General features: G+C 37.1%; 7 protein-coding genes across 7 annotated transcripts in view; 4 read left to right on the top strand and 3 right to left on the bottom strand.

Annotated features, from left to right (window-relative positions):
- LOC104754431 (tRNA (guanine-N(7)-)-methyltransferase non-catalytic subunit wdr4-like) overlaps window positions 1–9,380 on the top strand; it is a 24,030-nt gene extending 14,650 nt beyond the window's left edge. The window contains exon 11 of the mRNA XM_019239214.1: window positions 9,229–9,380. The gene's annotated coding sequence lies outside the window, so the exon portion shown is untranslated. The remainder of the gene's footprint in view (window positions 1–9,228) is intronic.
- Window positions 633–3,547, bottom strand: LOC104754424 (pentatricopeptide repeat-containing protein At1g03100, mitochondrial-like). Its single transcript, XM_010476619.2, has one exon. It carries the CDS (start codon window positions 3,134–3,136, stop codon window positions 770–772), a length of 2,367 nt encoding a protein of 788 aa, XP_010474921.1. The 5' UTR covers window positions 3,137–3,547; the 3' UTR covers window positions 633–769.
- LOC104754423 (tRNA (guanine-N(7)-)-methyltransferase non-catalytic subunit wdr4-like) lies at window positions 6,919–9,380 on the top strand. Its single transcript, XM_010476617.2, has 10 exons — window positions 6,919–7,148; window positions 7,295–7,459; window positions 7,582–7,762; window positions 7,889–7,945; window positions 8,023–8,093; window positions 8,198–8,276; window positions 8,360–8,419; window positions 8,523–8,626; window positions 8,705–8,765; window positions 8,838–9,380. Exons 1-10 carry the CDS (start codon window positions 7,015–7,017, stop codon window positions 9,204–9,206), a joined length of 1,281 nt encoding a protein of 426 aa, XP_010474919.1. The 5' UTR covers window positions 6,919–7,014; the 3' UTR covers window positions 9,207–9,380.
- On the top strand, window positions 9,525–10,573 carry LOC104754422 (late embryogenesis abundant protein 3). Its single transcript, XM_010476616.2, has 2 exons — window positions 9,525–9,994; window positions 10,138–10,573. Exons 1-2 carry the CDS (start codon window positions 9,605–9,607, stop codon window positions 10,294–10,296), a joined length of 549 nt encoding a protein of 182 aa, XP_010474918.1. The 5' UTR covers window positions 9,525–9,604; the 3' UTR covers window positions 10,297–10,573.
- LOC104754421 (photosystem I reaction center subunit II-2, chloroplastic-like) lies at window positions 10,591–11,431 on the bottom strand. Its single transcript, XM_010476614.2, has one exon. It carries the CDS (start codon window positions 11,405–11,407, stop codon window positions 10,664–10,666), a length of 744 nt encoding a protein of 247 aa, XP_010474916.1. The 5' UTR covers window positions 11,408–11,431; the 3' UTR covers window positions 10,591–10,663.
- Window positions 11,732–13,784, bottom strand: LOC104754420 (pre-mRNA-splicing factor 18-like). The gene is made up of 2 exons (XM_010476612.2): window positions 12,877–13,784; window positions 11,732–12,389 (listed from the first exon to the last, which is right to left on the bottom strand). The coding sequence occupies exons 1-2, from the start codon at window positions 13,720–13,722 to the stop codon at window positions 11,970–11,972; spliced, it is 1,266 nt and encodes a 421-aa protein (XP_010474914.1). The 5' UTR covers window positions 13,723–13,784; the 3' UTR covers window positions 11,732–11,969.
- Window positions 13,945–16,053, top strand: LOC104754419 (N-alpha-acetyltransferase 20). Its single transcript, XM_010476611.2, has 6 exons — window positions 13,945–14,075; window positions 14,162–14,252; window positions 15,159–15,291; window positions 15,394–15,463; window positions 15,676–15,736; window positions 15,830–16,053. The coding sequence occupies exons 1-6, from the start codon at window positions 13,998–14,000 to the stop codon at window positions 15,919–15,921; spliced, it is 525 nt and encodes a 174-aa protein (XP_010474913.1). The 5' UTR covers window positions 13,945–13,997; the 3' UTR covers window positions 15,922–16,053.

Genomic DNA, 16,137 nt, shown 5'->3' on the forward strand with positions numbered 1-16,137 from the left:
CAGGAGGGTTATAAACACATCCATATATGGCATGGTTCAGAACACCATCAATTCAAGCAGAAGGTAGGAATCAAATTCTCTGAAGATGAAGAAGGTGTTCAACACAGAACCAGCTCCGAAACATCATCACACCCTCCAGGAACCATTGTGGCCCCCATGGCCGGATTAGTAGTCAAGGTCCTTGTCGAAAACGAAGCTAAAGTAGATCAAGGTCAACCTGTATTAGTCCTGGAGGCAATGAAGATGGAGGTTAGTATACAAACCTCTTCATATACCCCGCAACCATGTATATACCATAAATATAAGAAACAGTAAAGTAATTATCGTTTTATTCTTGTCCTACTCGGTGGTTCAGCACGTTGTGAAAGCCCCATCCTCTGGAAGCATACATGGCCTCAAAGTTAAAGCAGGCCAACAGGTTTCAGATGGTAGTGCTCTATTCAGGATCAAAGGTTAGCTGTAACTTAGTACTAACTTTTTTCTCCTTTACACATTCATATTATCCTTTGAGAATTTCCACCAACTCCACCAGTTTCACAATCTTTGCAGGATAAATAACATGATTTGCGATTGATGAAACTCTCCCACTGGCTTACGGGAAGCCTGAACTGATAAGCGTTTGGGTGTGTGTGTGTATATAAACCAAAATCTTACAAAAGATAAATAAATCCAAAGCTTTATCAATGTTTTTAAGCTGCCTCAGTATAGATCTTTGCAGCTGTAGATGAAGGTAAGTTTTAAATATACAAAATGGTGTTTACATTCATAATCAAGATAGCCCGAGCCATTTCTTGAATACTAAACCAGCTTCTCTCTTCTTGAGCTGAGACTCACTCTGAACTTTTGGAGCTTTGCCTTTATAAGCAGTCTTGTGATACTTCAAGAAGAGCATCCGATACTTGTACTTATCAACAAACATATTCTTTTTCTCCATCATCTCCACAACTTCATTAGCCCGCGAGAAAAATCCGCCTCTAACAAACGTGTAGAGCACCGCATCGAGCAACTCTTGATCAAACCTCATCAATGAAGTAGCTGCGGCTATGGACTTCATTTCTCCCCATAGTTCAGTGACCTCTGTGTATTTGCTCCCTATGGCTGCATACCCTGTGACCATAGAATGAAAAGTTTGAGAATTTGGCGAATGAACAAGAGTTCTCATCCTCGTTAACGCCTTCTCTGCATCTTGCATCAAATGGATCACATTGTTCCAATCATGAACACCAGCATCCAAACTCTGCCCTTCTCTGATTTCTCTCAAGAGTTTCGACATAAGTCCCGCCTCTGCGTTTCCTTCACATCCCTTTAAGAGCTTCTCGAACTGCTGATTGCCGCCTCTCGGTATCTTCGCCTCTTTCATTTCCTTGAACACATTGAGAGCTCCATGAGTATCGTTCTGAATCACTTGAGACTGGATTAAAGCTTCATAACAGCTCGAGTCTAATTGAATCCCTGCCTTTTGAGCATCTCTAAGGAGTGATGTAACTTCTCTAGTTCGGTTTGTTTTGCAGTACGCTTTGAGGAGCAAAGAATAAACCGAAGAACCGGTTCTTACCCCAGCCATACGCATCTCATCAAGTAGATCATGCGCTTGATCCAACATTCCTAGGGAAATACAAGCGTTGATAACATTCACCAAGATCGAGTTATCACTAGAAACAGGGGAGTCTTCATGTTCTGCCTTTAACAGAAACTCTGCTAACTCTTTCATCTTTCCACTTTCCAGGAATGCCTTAGCCAATTTCACATAAATCTCTTCCGTCGGCTGCAGAACACCGCGTTTGGAGGTAATCAATTTGACCTGTACATGCAACTTAGCCAACAATGCACCAAGAACATCCTTTGCCTCAGCTTCAAGTTTCAAAAATTTCCTGTCTCTAGAGAACTCATCATAAGGAATCATACTGTGAATAGAAACCACTTTAATTTCGGGAATATCGTGTTCATTGGCCTCTGATCCTTTTCCAGATACTTTTTTGAGATCCAATCTATCATCATCTGCAATATCAAATTCAAGAATGGCAGCTCCAAGTGAGTTCCTTGCTACCTTTCCTCTTCTTAGCATTTCCAGAACCATTTTCGAAGCAGATTCAAGATCCCCGAATTTCAGGTGACACATGAGCAAACAGTTATAAAATTGCCAAAACTGAGAATCATTTAAGTTACAAGCTTCATCTATATGCCTTTGAAGCTTCCTCAGTTCCTCTCGCCGCCCATTTCTTTCGTATATATGAGCCATTATTACTAACAAGTTTGCATCAGCTTTAACACCGATCTTTGGTATCATATCAAGAAGCTGTTCAGCTTTTCGTGTTGTCCCAAACAACAAACAACCCGCCAAAGCAATGTTCAATGCCTGAGTGTTAGGCTTCATTGCAAGCAAAGATGCGTTGCTCTTCTTTCGTGGATCAACTCTGTTATTGTGAAACAAGTAACCAATCTCAAGAACCAACTCCGCAGAAAGATAACTTCCTGAACCCGCAAGAGACATATGTGCTAACACCGCAGACCAGGAACTCACATGAGGATACTCTTCTGTCTCAACCAGCTTCCTCAAGATCGTTGATGCAGGAACAGCCATGCCAGACTTGGCGAGAGCCAAGGAGAGATATAACAGAGGTTCCTTCTCCAGCAAATTCTGTTTACTCTCCTCGTAGGCTTGTTCCACTAAAGTGTAACCCTTTTGTAGCCAATTGGAATCAAGACTCTCAGCAAAACAAACCAAAACATTGTTGACAACAGATTTTCGCGGAAACCCTTCCATTTGCATGTGTTGTTCAAACAATCTCCAAGCTTCATCACATCTATGTTCATCAACTGCAATTTGAATTTCTTCATTAAGTTTAGCAGGATCCCTGGCTTGAAGCAATATAGATCCAGAAATTGTTGAAAATGCTTCTGTTATTTTGATAGACCGTACATGGAACGTGGTACCAGTACGAAGTGTAGATAACACAATGGGGTTCCTGGCGTTATACAGAACAGTTTTACCCGCCAAACCATGTTGTAAAGAAGCTCGAGATTGAGTACCTGTAACTTCAATGGCGTCGAGGAGAAGAACTCCACGAAACAAAGAAGTCAAACGAGACTGGTGAAGTGAAACAGCCCGAAGCTTCGTTTTCCTCCATGACAACATCGCTTTTATTTTTCTTCGTCAATTCTTTAACACCAAGATTGAAGCTTCTGGGCTGGTACGAGGATTTGATGAAAACTGTCTCCTAGTTGTCATTCAGGCATTTCATCGAACACTTGGTGCGTGAACTGAACCAGCAAACATTGAGCACTAACGGGAGATTAGAACAACAAGACAAAAACTTTAATGACCAGACGACTGGTAATTGCGGATAAACGATGGGTCTTTAACCATTTGATGATGACAGGTGGGAAGAACCCACTAAACCCTAATCACTATGGGGGGAGAAGAACCTTGCTTAACCTAAAAATTAAATGAAGATATATTCTTAAGGAATTTGTCAAATAGGGTATTCTTAATCTTAACCATATCATAACGGTGGCAATAAATGAATGCGTCCGGTCTATCAACCGTTACATGTTAGAATCAAACCGTTGCTTATTTCATTCATTAGGCTCAGCTAAAGTTTAATTAAAGAAAAAGCTTTTACTAATCTTGGGTTGGTCTCATTAAATTCTATGGTAACATTTTTGGTTTAACGATAAGCATAAACACAATACATAAGATAATCCAAAATACGATGCAGAGATTCAGGTTTTTTTATACATAAGCAGCGGACGTACATTACGGTAAACCGGGGCACTTGCCACGGTTAAATTTTTCAGGTTAATGTTATTTTACATGAGTTTTTAAGTATGTCCTGCTAAAATATTCTTTTATTGCCTCATTACCCTATTTTCTTCTTAGATATACTTTTTATGTTATGTATAATATTAAAATATCCTACAAATACAATACAAAAACTTAATTTTGTTTATATTTCCTATGTTAACAAGCTCATATTCTATTAATAAAACAAAATTTATTATTTATATTAACTTGACAAAACTAATCAAATATTTTTAGCTCATATAAATTAATTTAAAAAATAATAAAATAATAATTTAATATTATTGACCCGAATAAAATAATTTTTTGGATAAACAAAGCAACTTGTATGTAAAATATCGTTCTAGTGACGAAGAGTAAAATAAAATGACTTTAATCCTCATACAGGTTAAACAACAAATTTAATAAATAGACCCAAACAATATGATGATCCAGAATCTTTAAAATAGTCCAATGGACCGTAAAACTTTTCCTCTTTAACCTAAAATTAAATGAAGAAATATTTTTAAGGAATTTGTCAAATCCCCTTTACACAACATTATTTTGTATACTATATAATTTTAATAAATTGGTTACAAATAAGTTATAGATTAATTGATAGATTAATTGGTTACAAGTTAAATAGTAAGTGTTGTCTTAATTTATTTTCGGAAGATTTTATTACTACATCATATTGTTTCCAAAAATCTTAAAGAGAATATTCTAAAAAATCATTTGGTATCATCTAACTTACCATATTAATTTCCTTTATTAAATTAAATTATTCATTAAATAAAATCTTTTGATATCTAACTTAACATATTAATTTGTTAATTATCAATTTATCATTATACATCACCTCTCATTTATATATATTAGTATATTTTGTGAAACAAATAAATTATAATATTATTTATTATAATTAAAAAATAGTTTTATTTCTGGATATATCATAATTTGAATTTTTAAAAACAAATATAAATTGTTCAATCTATAAAATATTCAAGGTTTAGTAATATTATTCTTTAAAAATAATATCTATTGAATTAAAAATTTACTGAGTAATGGGTCAAATTTTGAATATTTAAATTCAATTTCATATTTTTTGTTGAATTTTATAATTTTATATAATATAATAAATTTTAAATAATTTATTTTGAAATATTTTTAAAATATTGAAACTTGATAAAAGTTAGAAACTATAAAGACCATAAATTAATTTGTTATAGCAATGTCAATAATATGTCACTATAATATGAAAGAATTTCAAGAAACCAAATATATTAAAACAAAAAGTATCAATAAATTAAATTACTCATAATATAATAACTCGCTTTTTTAAAACAAATTTACAAAATTATGATGTCATGATGTAGAATATACATTATTGAAATAACTTCACATACATAACTAATACAGTATATTAAAATTTTATTTTAAAATATAAGATATACAAACTTTTGTATAAAATAAAATTTAACCATTGTTATTGCAAGGGTACTTATCTAGAATCATTAACAATATAAAACATATAAAATAACTGTCTATTTTCAAGCCATTATATTTAGCATATGATTTAATTGTCATTTCATCACAGCATTTTTTTTGTTTTTTTTGTTTTTAATTTATTCCATGTTTTTTGTGAGAGAAAATACAGGAGGGAGATACTCAAGAAATAAGAAAGCAAGAGGCGGATAAGGAAATCATTAGTCGGATGCTTGATTGGTCACGTAGGTGTTCATACGGCGTCCTCGTCCTCCTTACATGCCATGGAGACTATGCGAAATACATGCGGCATATACAAGAAATTCCTAATTTAGATACCATACTCGTCTACTTTCCACGTTGCTCGGTGCATTTGCGACGTAATCCTCTTCAGCTGAGGTTTTAGGTGCCACTCAATAAATTTCAATTACTTTACTTTTACTTAATAATCTTAGCAATTGCATAGGTTTTACTTATTTTTTCTTATGTTTTTCTTATTATTTGCTTATTTTTTGTTGATTGATTAAAAACAAGACATGATATGAAGATTTCCGATGAGAAATAGGATTGGTATATCCTCTCGGTCCTAACGATTCATTTGATGGAAGAAAAAAAGCTCCCATAGCCCTGAATGTGACTGAAGACGTGGTGGCTATCATCCATGCATGATCATTAGTTACGTTATATTCTTTGTAAACTATTTTCTTTTCTCCTTACTCTCATTTTTGTTTCTTTCCCATTTCTGTAAGAATAAATTATTTTAATTCATGAATCTACTACTGATGAGTGATGAGAAATATATATATATATATATATATATATATGTTGATTTCTCTAGAGACGGTGAATATTAAACGAAGTTCTAAATTTCGAAAGATGAGATTAAAGTGACTAGGTTGATATACTTTTATATCAGTTTTGATTTTTGAACATCCAAACGTAAGCAGGGACTTTAATTTTCCGGTGTAGCTGGAAAAGTGAACCAATTTGAAAACTTGGAATCAAAGATACTATGTCAAACCAGATTATCCCAATCACACACCTTATTCAACTGGATGAACCACTACAATGAACAATTCACGCACAATGTGAAGGTATGAAATTTTTTTCTTGTCTGTATAGCTAGCTGAAAATGAAATTAAGATTTCGTGTGAACCAAACCGTCAACCCTGCTTATTTCTTTCATTAGGCTCGAGCTGACACATTTAACAAGTTTAAAAGCTTTTACTAATCTTAGGTTGGTTACTTTTGATTAAATTCTATGGTAACATTTTTGGTTTAACGATAAGCATAAACACAATATATGATAATCCAAAATACGATGCAGAGATTCAGGTTTTTTATAAAAAAAGCTTATTCAAACTTCTATGTAAATATCATCTTAGTGAGTAACAAAGAGTAAAATGACCTAATTAATCTTCATAGAGTTAAAACAACAAATTTAGACCCAAACAATATGATGATCCAGAATCTTTAAAATAGTCCAATGGGCCGTAAAGTTTTTCCTGTTTCCGGCCCAATAAAAACACTCATGCTTGAAAATCAGTCTTACACGCATCTGAAGCGAATACCATTCACGGCTCGATTTCTTACCTCTAAGGAGAAAACGATTAGACGAGCATCCAAACAAGTCCGAATACAATAAAAAAAAAAAAAAAAATCGATTGGGTTTTGACTATGGCTGCTTTAAACCCTAAAACTCCGACCTTTTTCTTCTTCTCCTCTGACTCTGAGTAAGTGTAGCAACAATGGAAGAATCTCACATAGAAGATGCAGAAACCCAAAACAAACTCGAAGTTGCTCCTGCATTGATTTCAGTTCATCCATCTCAGAAATCTGTCGCTGTCGCTGTCGGGTCAGATCTTCGTGTATTCGATCTTATGTAAGCTCTCTCTCTCTCTCTCTCACTGCCTCTTTCAAATACGTTTTTCTCTTCATGGATTTTGTTTTGAAACAATAGAGTTTGCTTTTGACTTGACAAGAGAGTGTTTAGTTTAACCGATTGTTTTTAATTGTTTTTATCGACAGAGAGAATTGTTCTGTTACTTTAGTGGATGAATCTGATGGGCCTTCTTCTAAGGGTTCCATTAGAGCTATTCGTTATGCTGCATCTGGTAAGCTTTTTGTGTCTGCGGGAGATGACAAGCTTGTTAAGATTTGGTCTACCGAGTCTTGGAGTTGCCTATATACTATGTAAGTTAGCAACAATATTTTCAACTCCTCTAGAAGCTCCAAGCTTTTTTATTTTTCTATGTGTCTCAACTACTTTATGTAGCTTTAAGTTGCCTAAACGTATTTACTCATAATAATGGCAGATGTTCTGAGAAGAGAGTTACTGCAGTTGCTATAAGTAGCGATGATTCACATGTTTGCTATGCCGATAAGTTTGGTGTTGTATGGGTGGTCGAGTTGGATGGGATCATAGAGGGTAAAGTTTTACCTAGTAAGAAGGGTGCGCAGCTGCTTTCCCACTACTGTAGTATTATTACTAGCCTGGTGAGATATACTTTTGTCAAAACGCTTTCCTCTATGGTCTCTCTCGGCTCTTGGTGCATTAGGAAAAAGCTCAAGTTTTAACTGACTATATCACTCATTCTCATCTGTTCTTGTTCTTGTTTGTAGGAGTTTTCCCCAAATGGTCAATATATTCTTAGTGCAGACCGGGACTTTAAGATAAGGGTAAGCCTAGTCTAATGCACAACCTCACGCCTTTCTTGTTTGGATTGGTCTTATCGTGATTATGGTTTCCATCACAGGTGACTGTTTTCCCCAAGAAGCCTTTAGAAGGGGCACATGAAATTCAGAGTTTTTGTCTTGGACATACAGAGTAAGTGAGCATTAATAGTTTCATTGTTGTTTGCAAAAGAAAAGAATGTAACCCAGTACTGATTACTCAACAACAACTTTAACACTGTCTTCAATTCTCGAAAGGTTCATCACCTGCACAGCATTTGTCAGCACTCCAGAGGTTACTCAGGGATACCTCATGTCTGGAAGTGGAGATTCAACTGTAAGTGATCTTAAAGTCTCCCTCTCCATTTCTTACGACCAGTGAGTGAAGCTTGACTCCCTTTCTAATGTTGTTACTTTCAGGTTCGACTGTGGGATATTACATCTGGGTCTCTTCTTGACACATGTGAAGTTACTACAGTGGTATAAATTTCTATCCTCATTCGCTAATTGATCTTTCTTTATCTGGTTATGTATCTTCTGGATATTCATCAGAATAATTGATTTCTGTTTGTGCGTATTAAAGGCAGGACATGTAGAGTCCAATGAAAGTGAGCCGCCAACCCAAGTCACAGTTACTGACATATGCACTATCCCAAATTCTTCTCTTGCAGCAGTAACAATTCAAAGGCAAGTCCAATACTTTAGCCCACATACCGTTTCTTTTTAAATCAGATGTTTGATCGCCATTTTTAATCTCAAATGCAGTTTTCAAGGAATTTTTTTGTTAAGCTGTGATATGGCAGCACATACTCTCTCTATCACAAAGGTATCACTCTTGTTAGCAAATCCAGTAAAATCAGCAAAAACTATAATTTAACCGGGTATATTATTCTCTTAGGTGATTAAAATACCTGGAGAAAGTTTCATTCCCACAAGTATCTCTGTAAGTGCGTCTACAAGATTACTATGGATGGTATCAGGAGCCTCAAACCTCCCTGGTTCGAACCATCCTGGTTTTTCAAGGGTTCAGGTCATCTCGTGCATTGAGACCGAATCATCTTCAATCCTTGGAGACGAGCATATTCCAGGAGGGACCAAACTGTTGGAGCAATTGCAAGGTAAAGTTCCAATAGAAGAGAGTGTAATGAGTGCTGCGGCAGAAGCTGTGAGAGCAGCAATGTCCAGCCTTTTGATGAAGAAGCAATACTCTGACGAGAAGAGAGAGTTCAGAAAAAGAACCAGAAACGATAAGAAAACCACACAATAATTGCATTTTGCCAAATTTGTATTTTTTTCTTTCTTATTTTTCTGTCTTTCTGACTCTCTCGATGTATCTTTGATCATTATGTAACCGTTATAATTTCTATGTTACTATTACAAAACTGTTGTCTACTTTTTTTTTTTCACAGTTATAAACAGCTTATCACCATATGCCACGAAATGAAATCCATATATCACCATATACAGTATGTATTAAGTATTACTTAAAAATTCAAAAAGGTTGATCCATGTCATCAACATGCGGCAAGACATGTGTGAAGTTAACATCCACGTGTTAAGTAGACATCTAACTAAATATATGATTCGTTTACTTTCAAGATCCAAGAACGAAACTAAAGATCCGAAGAGGAAGCCTCGAATTGAAAAAAACACAATAACAAAGCAATGGCACAGCATCAGCATTCTCCTCAAAGGCCAAGAGATGAGGAAAACACACGGCCACATGATCAATACGGCGACGTTTTCAACGTCTCCGGAGATGACGTGGCGAGAAAGCAAGGCGTTGGTTTCCCTCAACCCGATCCAACGGTTGCGAAGATGCGATCCGTAGACACAGTTACGATCGGGGAGGCTTTGGAGGCTACGGCTTTGTCGCTTGGTGATAAGCCTGTCGGCCGTAAAGACGCAGCTGCGATACAAGCGGCTGAAACTAGAGCCACAGGTGAGTTTAAGACTCGGCCCGGTGGTCTTGCCGCAGCGGCTCAGGCGGCTGCTGCTTCTAACGAACAGACGGTGTCGGAGGAAGACAAAGTGACGATAGAAGACATTCTCACAGTAATTAATGATCACATTTAATATTACATTTTTGAAGTTTTACTCTATTTCATATATAAAAAAGCATGACTTATAGGGGAGAAATTGTTGGATTTCATTGTAAAAGTCTAAATTGGTGCATTGGGATTTGTTTGGTTGTGTAGGATGCCGCGGAGAGGCTTCCAGGAGACAAGGTGGTGACAAGTGAAGATGCTGAGGCGGTGGTTGGAGCGGAACTTAGAAGCAGTTCAGAGATGAAGACAACTCCTGGTGGTGTGGCGGATTCCATGTCGGCGGGGGCAAGGCTTAATCAACACCTCTAACTCAGTTTCGCTTCCTTTGGTATCTCTTGGGTCACTAATGAAGACTATGAAGTTGTACATGAAGGAATCAAAGAGATGTTTTATCTATCAAGTGGCTCATTTATAATGCTTATAGAAACTCTCTACTCTTGGTTGCAAGAATTTTTACTTGGTGATTTTAAAATGGTTAGACCATTTGTAAACCCGATGATTTTAAAATGGTCGTCCCACCTGTAACGGATCTTTAATGATTAGAGAAGTTCACCTACGATGAAATATGTATCACTCGATAGGTATCTTTGTTGTGAGTTGAGGTTGAACAAAGAAAAACGGTTGACTAAAAGTTCAAAGGTTGTTATTAGTCTAGCATTTAATGCGAATAAAAATCTTACAAATCATAAGATTGTTTCCCAGTGAATTTTACCTCAATGGGACTAACATTTTTACCGATGGATCTCATGTTTTGTCCAACACCTTCTCTTCCTGGATTCGCTTTCTCTGGATAAACTCCATCTTTCGGGTGAAGATACTGAACCTCCCCGTTGGGGAACACTCTGTAAAACTGGTACTTGATCTTGTACTTTGACCTCAACCTCGTACCTAAAGCTAGACACTGTTCTTTTCTCGCTAGTTTCAACAGATTCGGTCTTTCTCTCATAATCGCAGCTCCCCCTGTTGGCATCTCAAAGATTTGTTCTTTCGGCGAGTTCCATGTGATGACGTAGAATTCTTCTACTTGTGCTTTACGGAGGAGACCTCCTGTGCTTCCGGCGAAGATTGGTGATGGTGTGTTTGGATCTAGCTGCGGGGGTGTGAATCCAACCGGAGCTTCTTCTTTCACGGCAGCGGCCGGGGCAGCAGAGGAGGAATCTGTTTTCTCGGCGCGGGTGGCGGTTTTGGTGAAAGAGAGAGACTTGGGACGGTGGCTCGTTGAGAAGAGGTGGAGTTTCTTGACGACGGAAGCAGTGGCTTTTATGGTGGGGCTGAAGATTCCGGCGGCTTGAGTTGCCATAATAATTTTTTTTTCCGTTCTCTTTCTTTGTGAAGTTAATGAATCGAGATGAAATGGCTTAATAGAATCTGACAACGAGAGAGTTGATGAGAATCGAACATTTTTGGATAAGGTGATCATATCATTTGGACCAATAAGGTTCCAAGATTCGACTCTCCTCTTACCCTTCCTAGATCTTTAACCGATGTCGTTATGTGAGTTTTGATATGTTTCCTACATGCCACGTAAGACTAGAATCAGGTCAACGTTTTAACTTAATACAATAGACGAGATAATACAGAGTCAATGTTTTGACAAAACAAAACACAACAAAGCAGAAAACACTCCCACACTAGCTGTTGGTGCGGGACTTAGCACTCCCATCATACCGATCTAAACTAGAAAAATAATTTAATTGCTTAACTGAAAATCCGGTTAGAGTTTTTTTAATAGCTATATTAGGTCTGTTCGGAAGGAAAGTGAATATTATGTTGTAATCCTAGAAAAGTATAAAAGGGGAGGAAACTCCATCATTGTAGATATCCAGCAACTAATACAATAATCTAATTCTTTCTTTGTTCTTAAAGATAAAAACTCCAATTCCTCTTTTGATTTCGAGCTTAGATCCAATTTCTTGAGAGATAACTTCTTTGAATTTGTTTCCCCCATTAAACAAATTCATTGTAGAAACCTAGTTTCTACACTAGCTTTCGCTCTGAGAAGGCATAAGGCGGAGTCTCTCCTCCGAGACTCGTTCACGATCACCACCAAAGAATCTCTCTTCGGCGAGTAAGGATTGTAAGTCGCTTCCGTTGGCTAAGCTATTGAACTCAACGGCTTTAGAAGGCATCGTTGGGTAACGTCTTTGACAGAAAGTCATCAGTCTTTTAACTGACTGAAGATACTTGCGAGTGGTTTCATCATTCATGATGTGAGCAACACTGTTGGTGAAAATCTTCTCTCGAGCTGAACGTTCATGAATACCAACCATAGTCACTCCAATGGGCCATGGCGCGTTCCCGATAGCTAGTTTGATGTAGTGGTCCATTGCAGCGAGATAGTCTCGCTTTATGCAGTGGTTAACCATCACCATTAAAGCTTGACGAATGTCACCTGGTAAACCCTGCATTTTTAAGACCATAATTAGCATGATCGAGTTCAGGAGACCTCATAAGTAGAAGTATATATTATCAACACTATAACACAGAAAGAGAGAAACATATTTTGCACCCAACATTCAAGCCTATTTCTCTTCACCTAAATGAAGATATCAGATGGCGAATTCAAGCTGCATATAGAGTTACTAAAGAAACAGATTCCTACTTGCTATTCCATGTTCTAAATGTCTACCTAGCAATAGAATATTGAAAACTCCTTCTTGTCACAACATCTGAAATAAAAAGTACCCAAACTAATGGAACCTAGTCGTTGTGCATTTATCTTCCTACCAAAACTAAGTTTGATCAAGATAGTTCTGTAAGTTTATAACTGAGATAGTTGACTTCTAAACAGAGAGAACTTCCCTAACAATTTCCTTACCAGTTTAGACAGCAAGTCAAGCAAAATGATTAAGACGTAAACAACAATGGGAAAAAGCAAGAATCTTTTACCTTCTTCCTGCATAAGTTGAAGAGAGGAGTAAGATACCTAGCACACTGCTTAAAAGTGGCTACCATCTTTTTCCCTGTGGCAGTTCTCCGCTCAGTGTTCTCCATGGCATCAAGCTCCTGTTTCCATTCAATCAACAGCTTCTTGTAAAACACAAGGATCTTATCCTCATCGCACAGATCCTCAAAGTTGGCTTTCAAACGCTCCATATCCTTATCAGCATCAACATCACTCGATTCACCACCACTAAGATCATCTTCCCTCGTTTCACCTCTGTCACCTTGATCTCTACCTCTCTCATCTCTACTCTTCCTCTTCCTACCTCCCATGATACCACTCTTCTGCCTCTTCTTAAGCTCTGCGATGTCACGCAAGAAATCATTCGTCTGCCCTTCGTTCATATCGCTATCAACCTCGAACAACCCTTCCTTCAACACGTAGTTGAGTCGATCGAGACGCGCTTGATCATCTTCTCCGAAGAGAGTCATCGGCTGCTTGAGGAATCTCAAACGACGAATCACTTCCTGTCTCGGGAGAATTAGGTTTTCGATGTTTCGCTCGTCGGTTAGGGATTTGGAGTCGGCGTTAGCAGCAGCAGCAGCGTCTGATAAGGAAGACGCAGATGCAGTAGCGTTAGAAGAACCAGAAGCAGATGAAGCACCGGATAGTTTACCATCTCCACCGGCGGCTCTCCGCTGAGCTTTAATCTCGTTCTCGCGTCGTTCTTCCTCTCGAAGCTTCTGGATTTTCTTCTGCTCGATCTCAGATCTTTTGAAGAACTTCTTGCCACCAGATTCCTCATCTAGCTTCTTACGTTTCTTCAGAATCTCTTCCTTGAGCAGATCCATCACAAGGTTTCTTCTTCAATCGCCGCCGAGACGATTTGATTTTATCGAAGATGGTCGCGACGACGGGAGGTAATGAATTTTGCCTATATTATTAATATGTAAAAAAAACATATACATGATGACGTCATCAGTGTCCTAGGCCCAAATATAAATGGGCTTTATTAGATTTCTAATTGGCCCATATAAATAGCTTTGTTGTTTCGTCTTTCGTTCTTCAAGAAAAAAAAATCAATCAGACGAAGCTCGAAGGGATTTGAGAGAGAGAGAAAGAAGAGATGACAACGATACGTAGATTCAGCTGCAACGACCTTCTCCGATTCACTTCTGTGAATCTAGACCACCTCACTGAAACAGTAAATCTCTCCCTGTTTCTTATTCGTAATTTCTGGTTCTGTCTGATTATTATTGCTATCCCACTGATTTTTGTTTTATGAAACAGTTCAATATGTCCTTCTACATGACCTACTTAGCGAGATGGCCTGACTATTTTCATGTTGCCGAAGGTCCTGGCAATCGTGTCATGGGTTACAGTAAGATAATCTTTTCTCTTCTTCTATGCGTTTGTTTAGGAACAGTTGTTGTGAAATTTCGTGGAGATTATGTTTACTTTTAGGTTTAAACTTGGATGATAATGTGTTAGTGGAAGAGCCACTATTGATAATTCTTGGTTATCATATGGGTATAGCTGGAATGTTGTTAAAACCAGGAAGAGTGACTTTGTTTGAAACTGATTAACATGCGGAGTTGTAAACTCTTCTTGTTGTTCCTTAGGCTTTAAACAAAATTCTAAGCTATCTCAGTTGTTTTGTGGAAAAGGGATGCTTTAATATGCTCTACATCTGTAATTCGTGGTTTTAGAAATCTTGATGTGGGGTAGAAGAGTCGAAGGAAGCATGGCTTCTAAATGTCCATAGAATCTTATATCAAGGTTCAACTTTTTCTGTTTCTCAATGTTTGTAGGTCTAGGTATGCTATTCCTTACTGGTACAATGTATTCTTCAATATTGTTCTTAATCTTTGAAGTTCTGTTCTTGTGGTGCCCTGTTACTTGACTGGTTCAAGCCGTTTGGCTTTGTTTGGAACATCAAAATTTAATTAGGGAGAGGGATTTCACGAATTTAAACCTTCTTCGTCCCTTTCTGTGGTATAGTTTGGAAAGGGACCTTGGAAGTATAGTGAAATCCATTGAAAGGACTGAGAGTATAACTAAACCTTTGGATATTTGAAAATTAAGCAGTATGACTGAAAATATGCTTTTGTATAGTTGAAATGTTGTGGTTGATATTCTTGAGAATCCACGTAAGTGGCTTATTTAGTTGTTCTTAATTTATCCCTCTTATACAAAAATTGAGGAACTATAGCTGTATGAGAGACTAAAACTTCGTCTTATGAATATCATTTTAAATGCATGTGTCTAATGTTCTATATGGTTTCAGTTATGGGTAAAGTTGAAGGACAAGGTGAATCCTGGCATGGTCATGTGACAGCCGTCACTGTCTCTCCAGAATATCGCAGGCAGCAACTCGCAAAGAAACTGATGAACCTTCTGGAAGATATCAGTGATAAGATGTAAGACTTAACAAACACAAAGCATCTTCAGTTTTAGTGTTCTCTTCTCTGGTATTTTCTGGGCTCCTTAATGATTATTGTTCCCCTGGCTGTTGATTGCAGTGATAAAGCCTACTTTGTGGATCTTTTCGTAAGAGCTTCCAACACGCCAGCCATCAAGATGTATGAAAAGGTAATATATTAGGACTATAAAATTTCTTAGAAGCTTAGAAGCCTCATGATCTTGATGACATTGGAAGAAAAGAAGAAGTTTATAACTTTCCCAATGGGACATACACACAGTTTACATATTTCAATTTATTATTGTCAAACCTCCTTCATAAACTTCTTCGTTAATGGCCATTTTGTAATGAAACTACCCGTTTCTCTTTCTTTTTTTGGCAGCTTGGCTACATAATCTATAGGCGGGTATTACGCTATTATTCAGGAGAGGAAGATGGATTAGGTGAGGCTTTGATCCACTTCTTTTTTTATCAGTGATTCGCCCTTCAAAATTTATCTTGTTTAAGTTTAAATCGTTTGGTCTCAATAAAAACAGATATGAGGAAGGCATTATCAAGAGATGTAGAGAAAAAGTCTGTGATTCCTCTCAAGAGACCTATCACACCCGATGAACTAGAGTATGATTAAGACCCTCACTTGACCAGACTGTTAAAACACTGAATGTTCTTTTTATTTGCATCAAAAATATTCCAAGATCCTTTAGATGATGATTGTATGTGACAATTGTGTGGTTTCCTATCTGAATTATTATTTTTTCCATTTCTTCCACACAAATTTATAATTACTTTGATCAAACTTTAATTAAATTGATAAAACATATGGTTTGAAAATTAATTAATCGCG

The sequence above is a fragment of the Camelina sativa genome, chromosome 17, assembly GCF_000633955.1.
Source record: "Camelina sativa cultivar DH55 chromosome 17, Cs, whole genome shotgun sequence".
Classification (NCBI taxonomy): Eukaryota; Viridiplantae; Streptophyta; class Magnoliopsida; order Brassicales; family Brassicaceae; genus Camelina; species Camelina sativa.

Bases quoted from the DNA above. Each gene is read 5' to 3' on its own strand.
- LOC104754424 (XM_010476619.2), bottom strand. From the start codon at position 3,136: ATGTTGTCATGGAGGAAAACGAAGCTTCGGGCTGTTTCACTTCACCAG.
- LOC104754419 (XM_010476611.2), top strand. From the start codon at position 13,998: ATGACAACGATACGTAGATTCAGCTGCAACGACCTTCTCCGATTCACT. The intron at 15,292-15,393 runs GTAAGACTTAAC...TGTTGATTGCAG, and splicing joins GAAGATATCAGTGATAAGAT to TGATAAAGCCTACTTTGTGG. The intron at 15,737-15,829 runs GTGAGGCTTTGA...CAATAAAAACAG, and splicing joins AGGAGAGGAAGATGGATTAG to ATATGAGGAAGGCATTATCA.
- LOC104754422 (XM_010476616.2), top strand. From the start codon at position 9,605: ATGGCACAGCATCAGCATTCTCCTCAAAGGCCAAGAGATGAGGAAAAC. The intron at 9,995-10,137 runs GTAATTAATGAT...TTGGTTGTGTAG, and splicing joins CGATAGAAGACATTCTCACA to GATGCCGCGGAGAGGCTTCC.
- LOC104754420 (XM_010476612.2), bottom strand. From the start codon at position 13,722: ATGGATCTGCTCAAGGAAGAGATTCTGAAGAAACGTAAGAAGCTAGAT. The intron at 12,390-12,876 runs GTAAAAGATTCT...TTAAAAATGCAG, and splicing joins TCAACTTATGCAGGAAGAAG to GGTTTACCAGGTGACATTCG.
- LOC104754421 (XM_010476614.2), bottom strand. From the start codon at position 11,407: ATGATCACCTTATCCAAAAATGTTCGATTCTCATCAACTCTCTCGTTG.
- LOC104754423 (XM_010476617.2), top strand. From the start codon at position 7,015: ATGGAAGAATCTCACATAGAAGATGCAGAAACCCAAAACAAACTCGAA. The intron at 8,277-8,359 runs GTAAGTGATCTT...TGTTACTTTCAG, and splicing joins CTGGAAGTGGAGATTCAACT to GTTCGACTGTGGGATATTAC. The intron at 8,766-8,837 runs GTATCACTCTTG...TTATTCTCTTAG, and splicing joins ATACTCTCTCTATCACAAAG to GTGATTAAAATACCTGGAGA.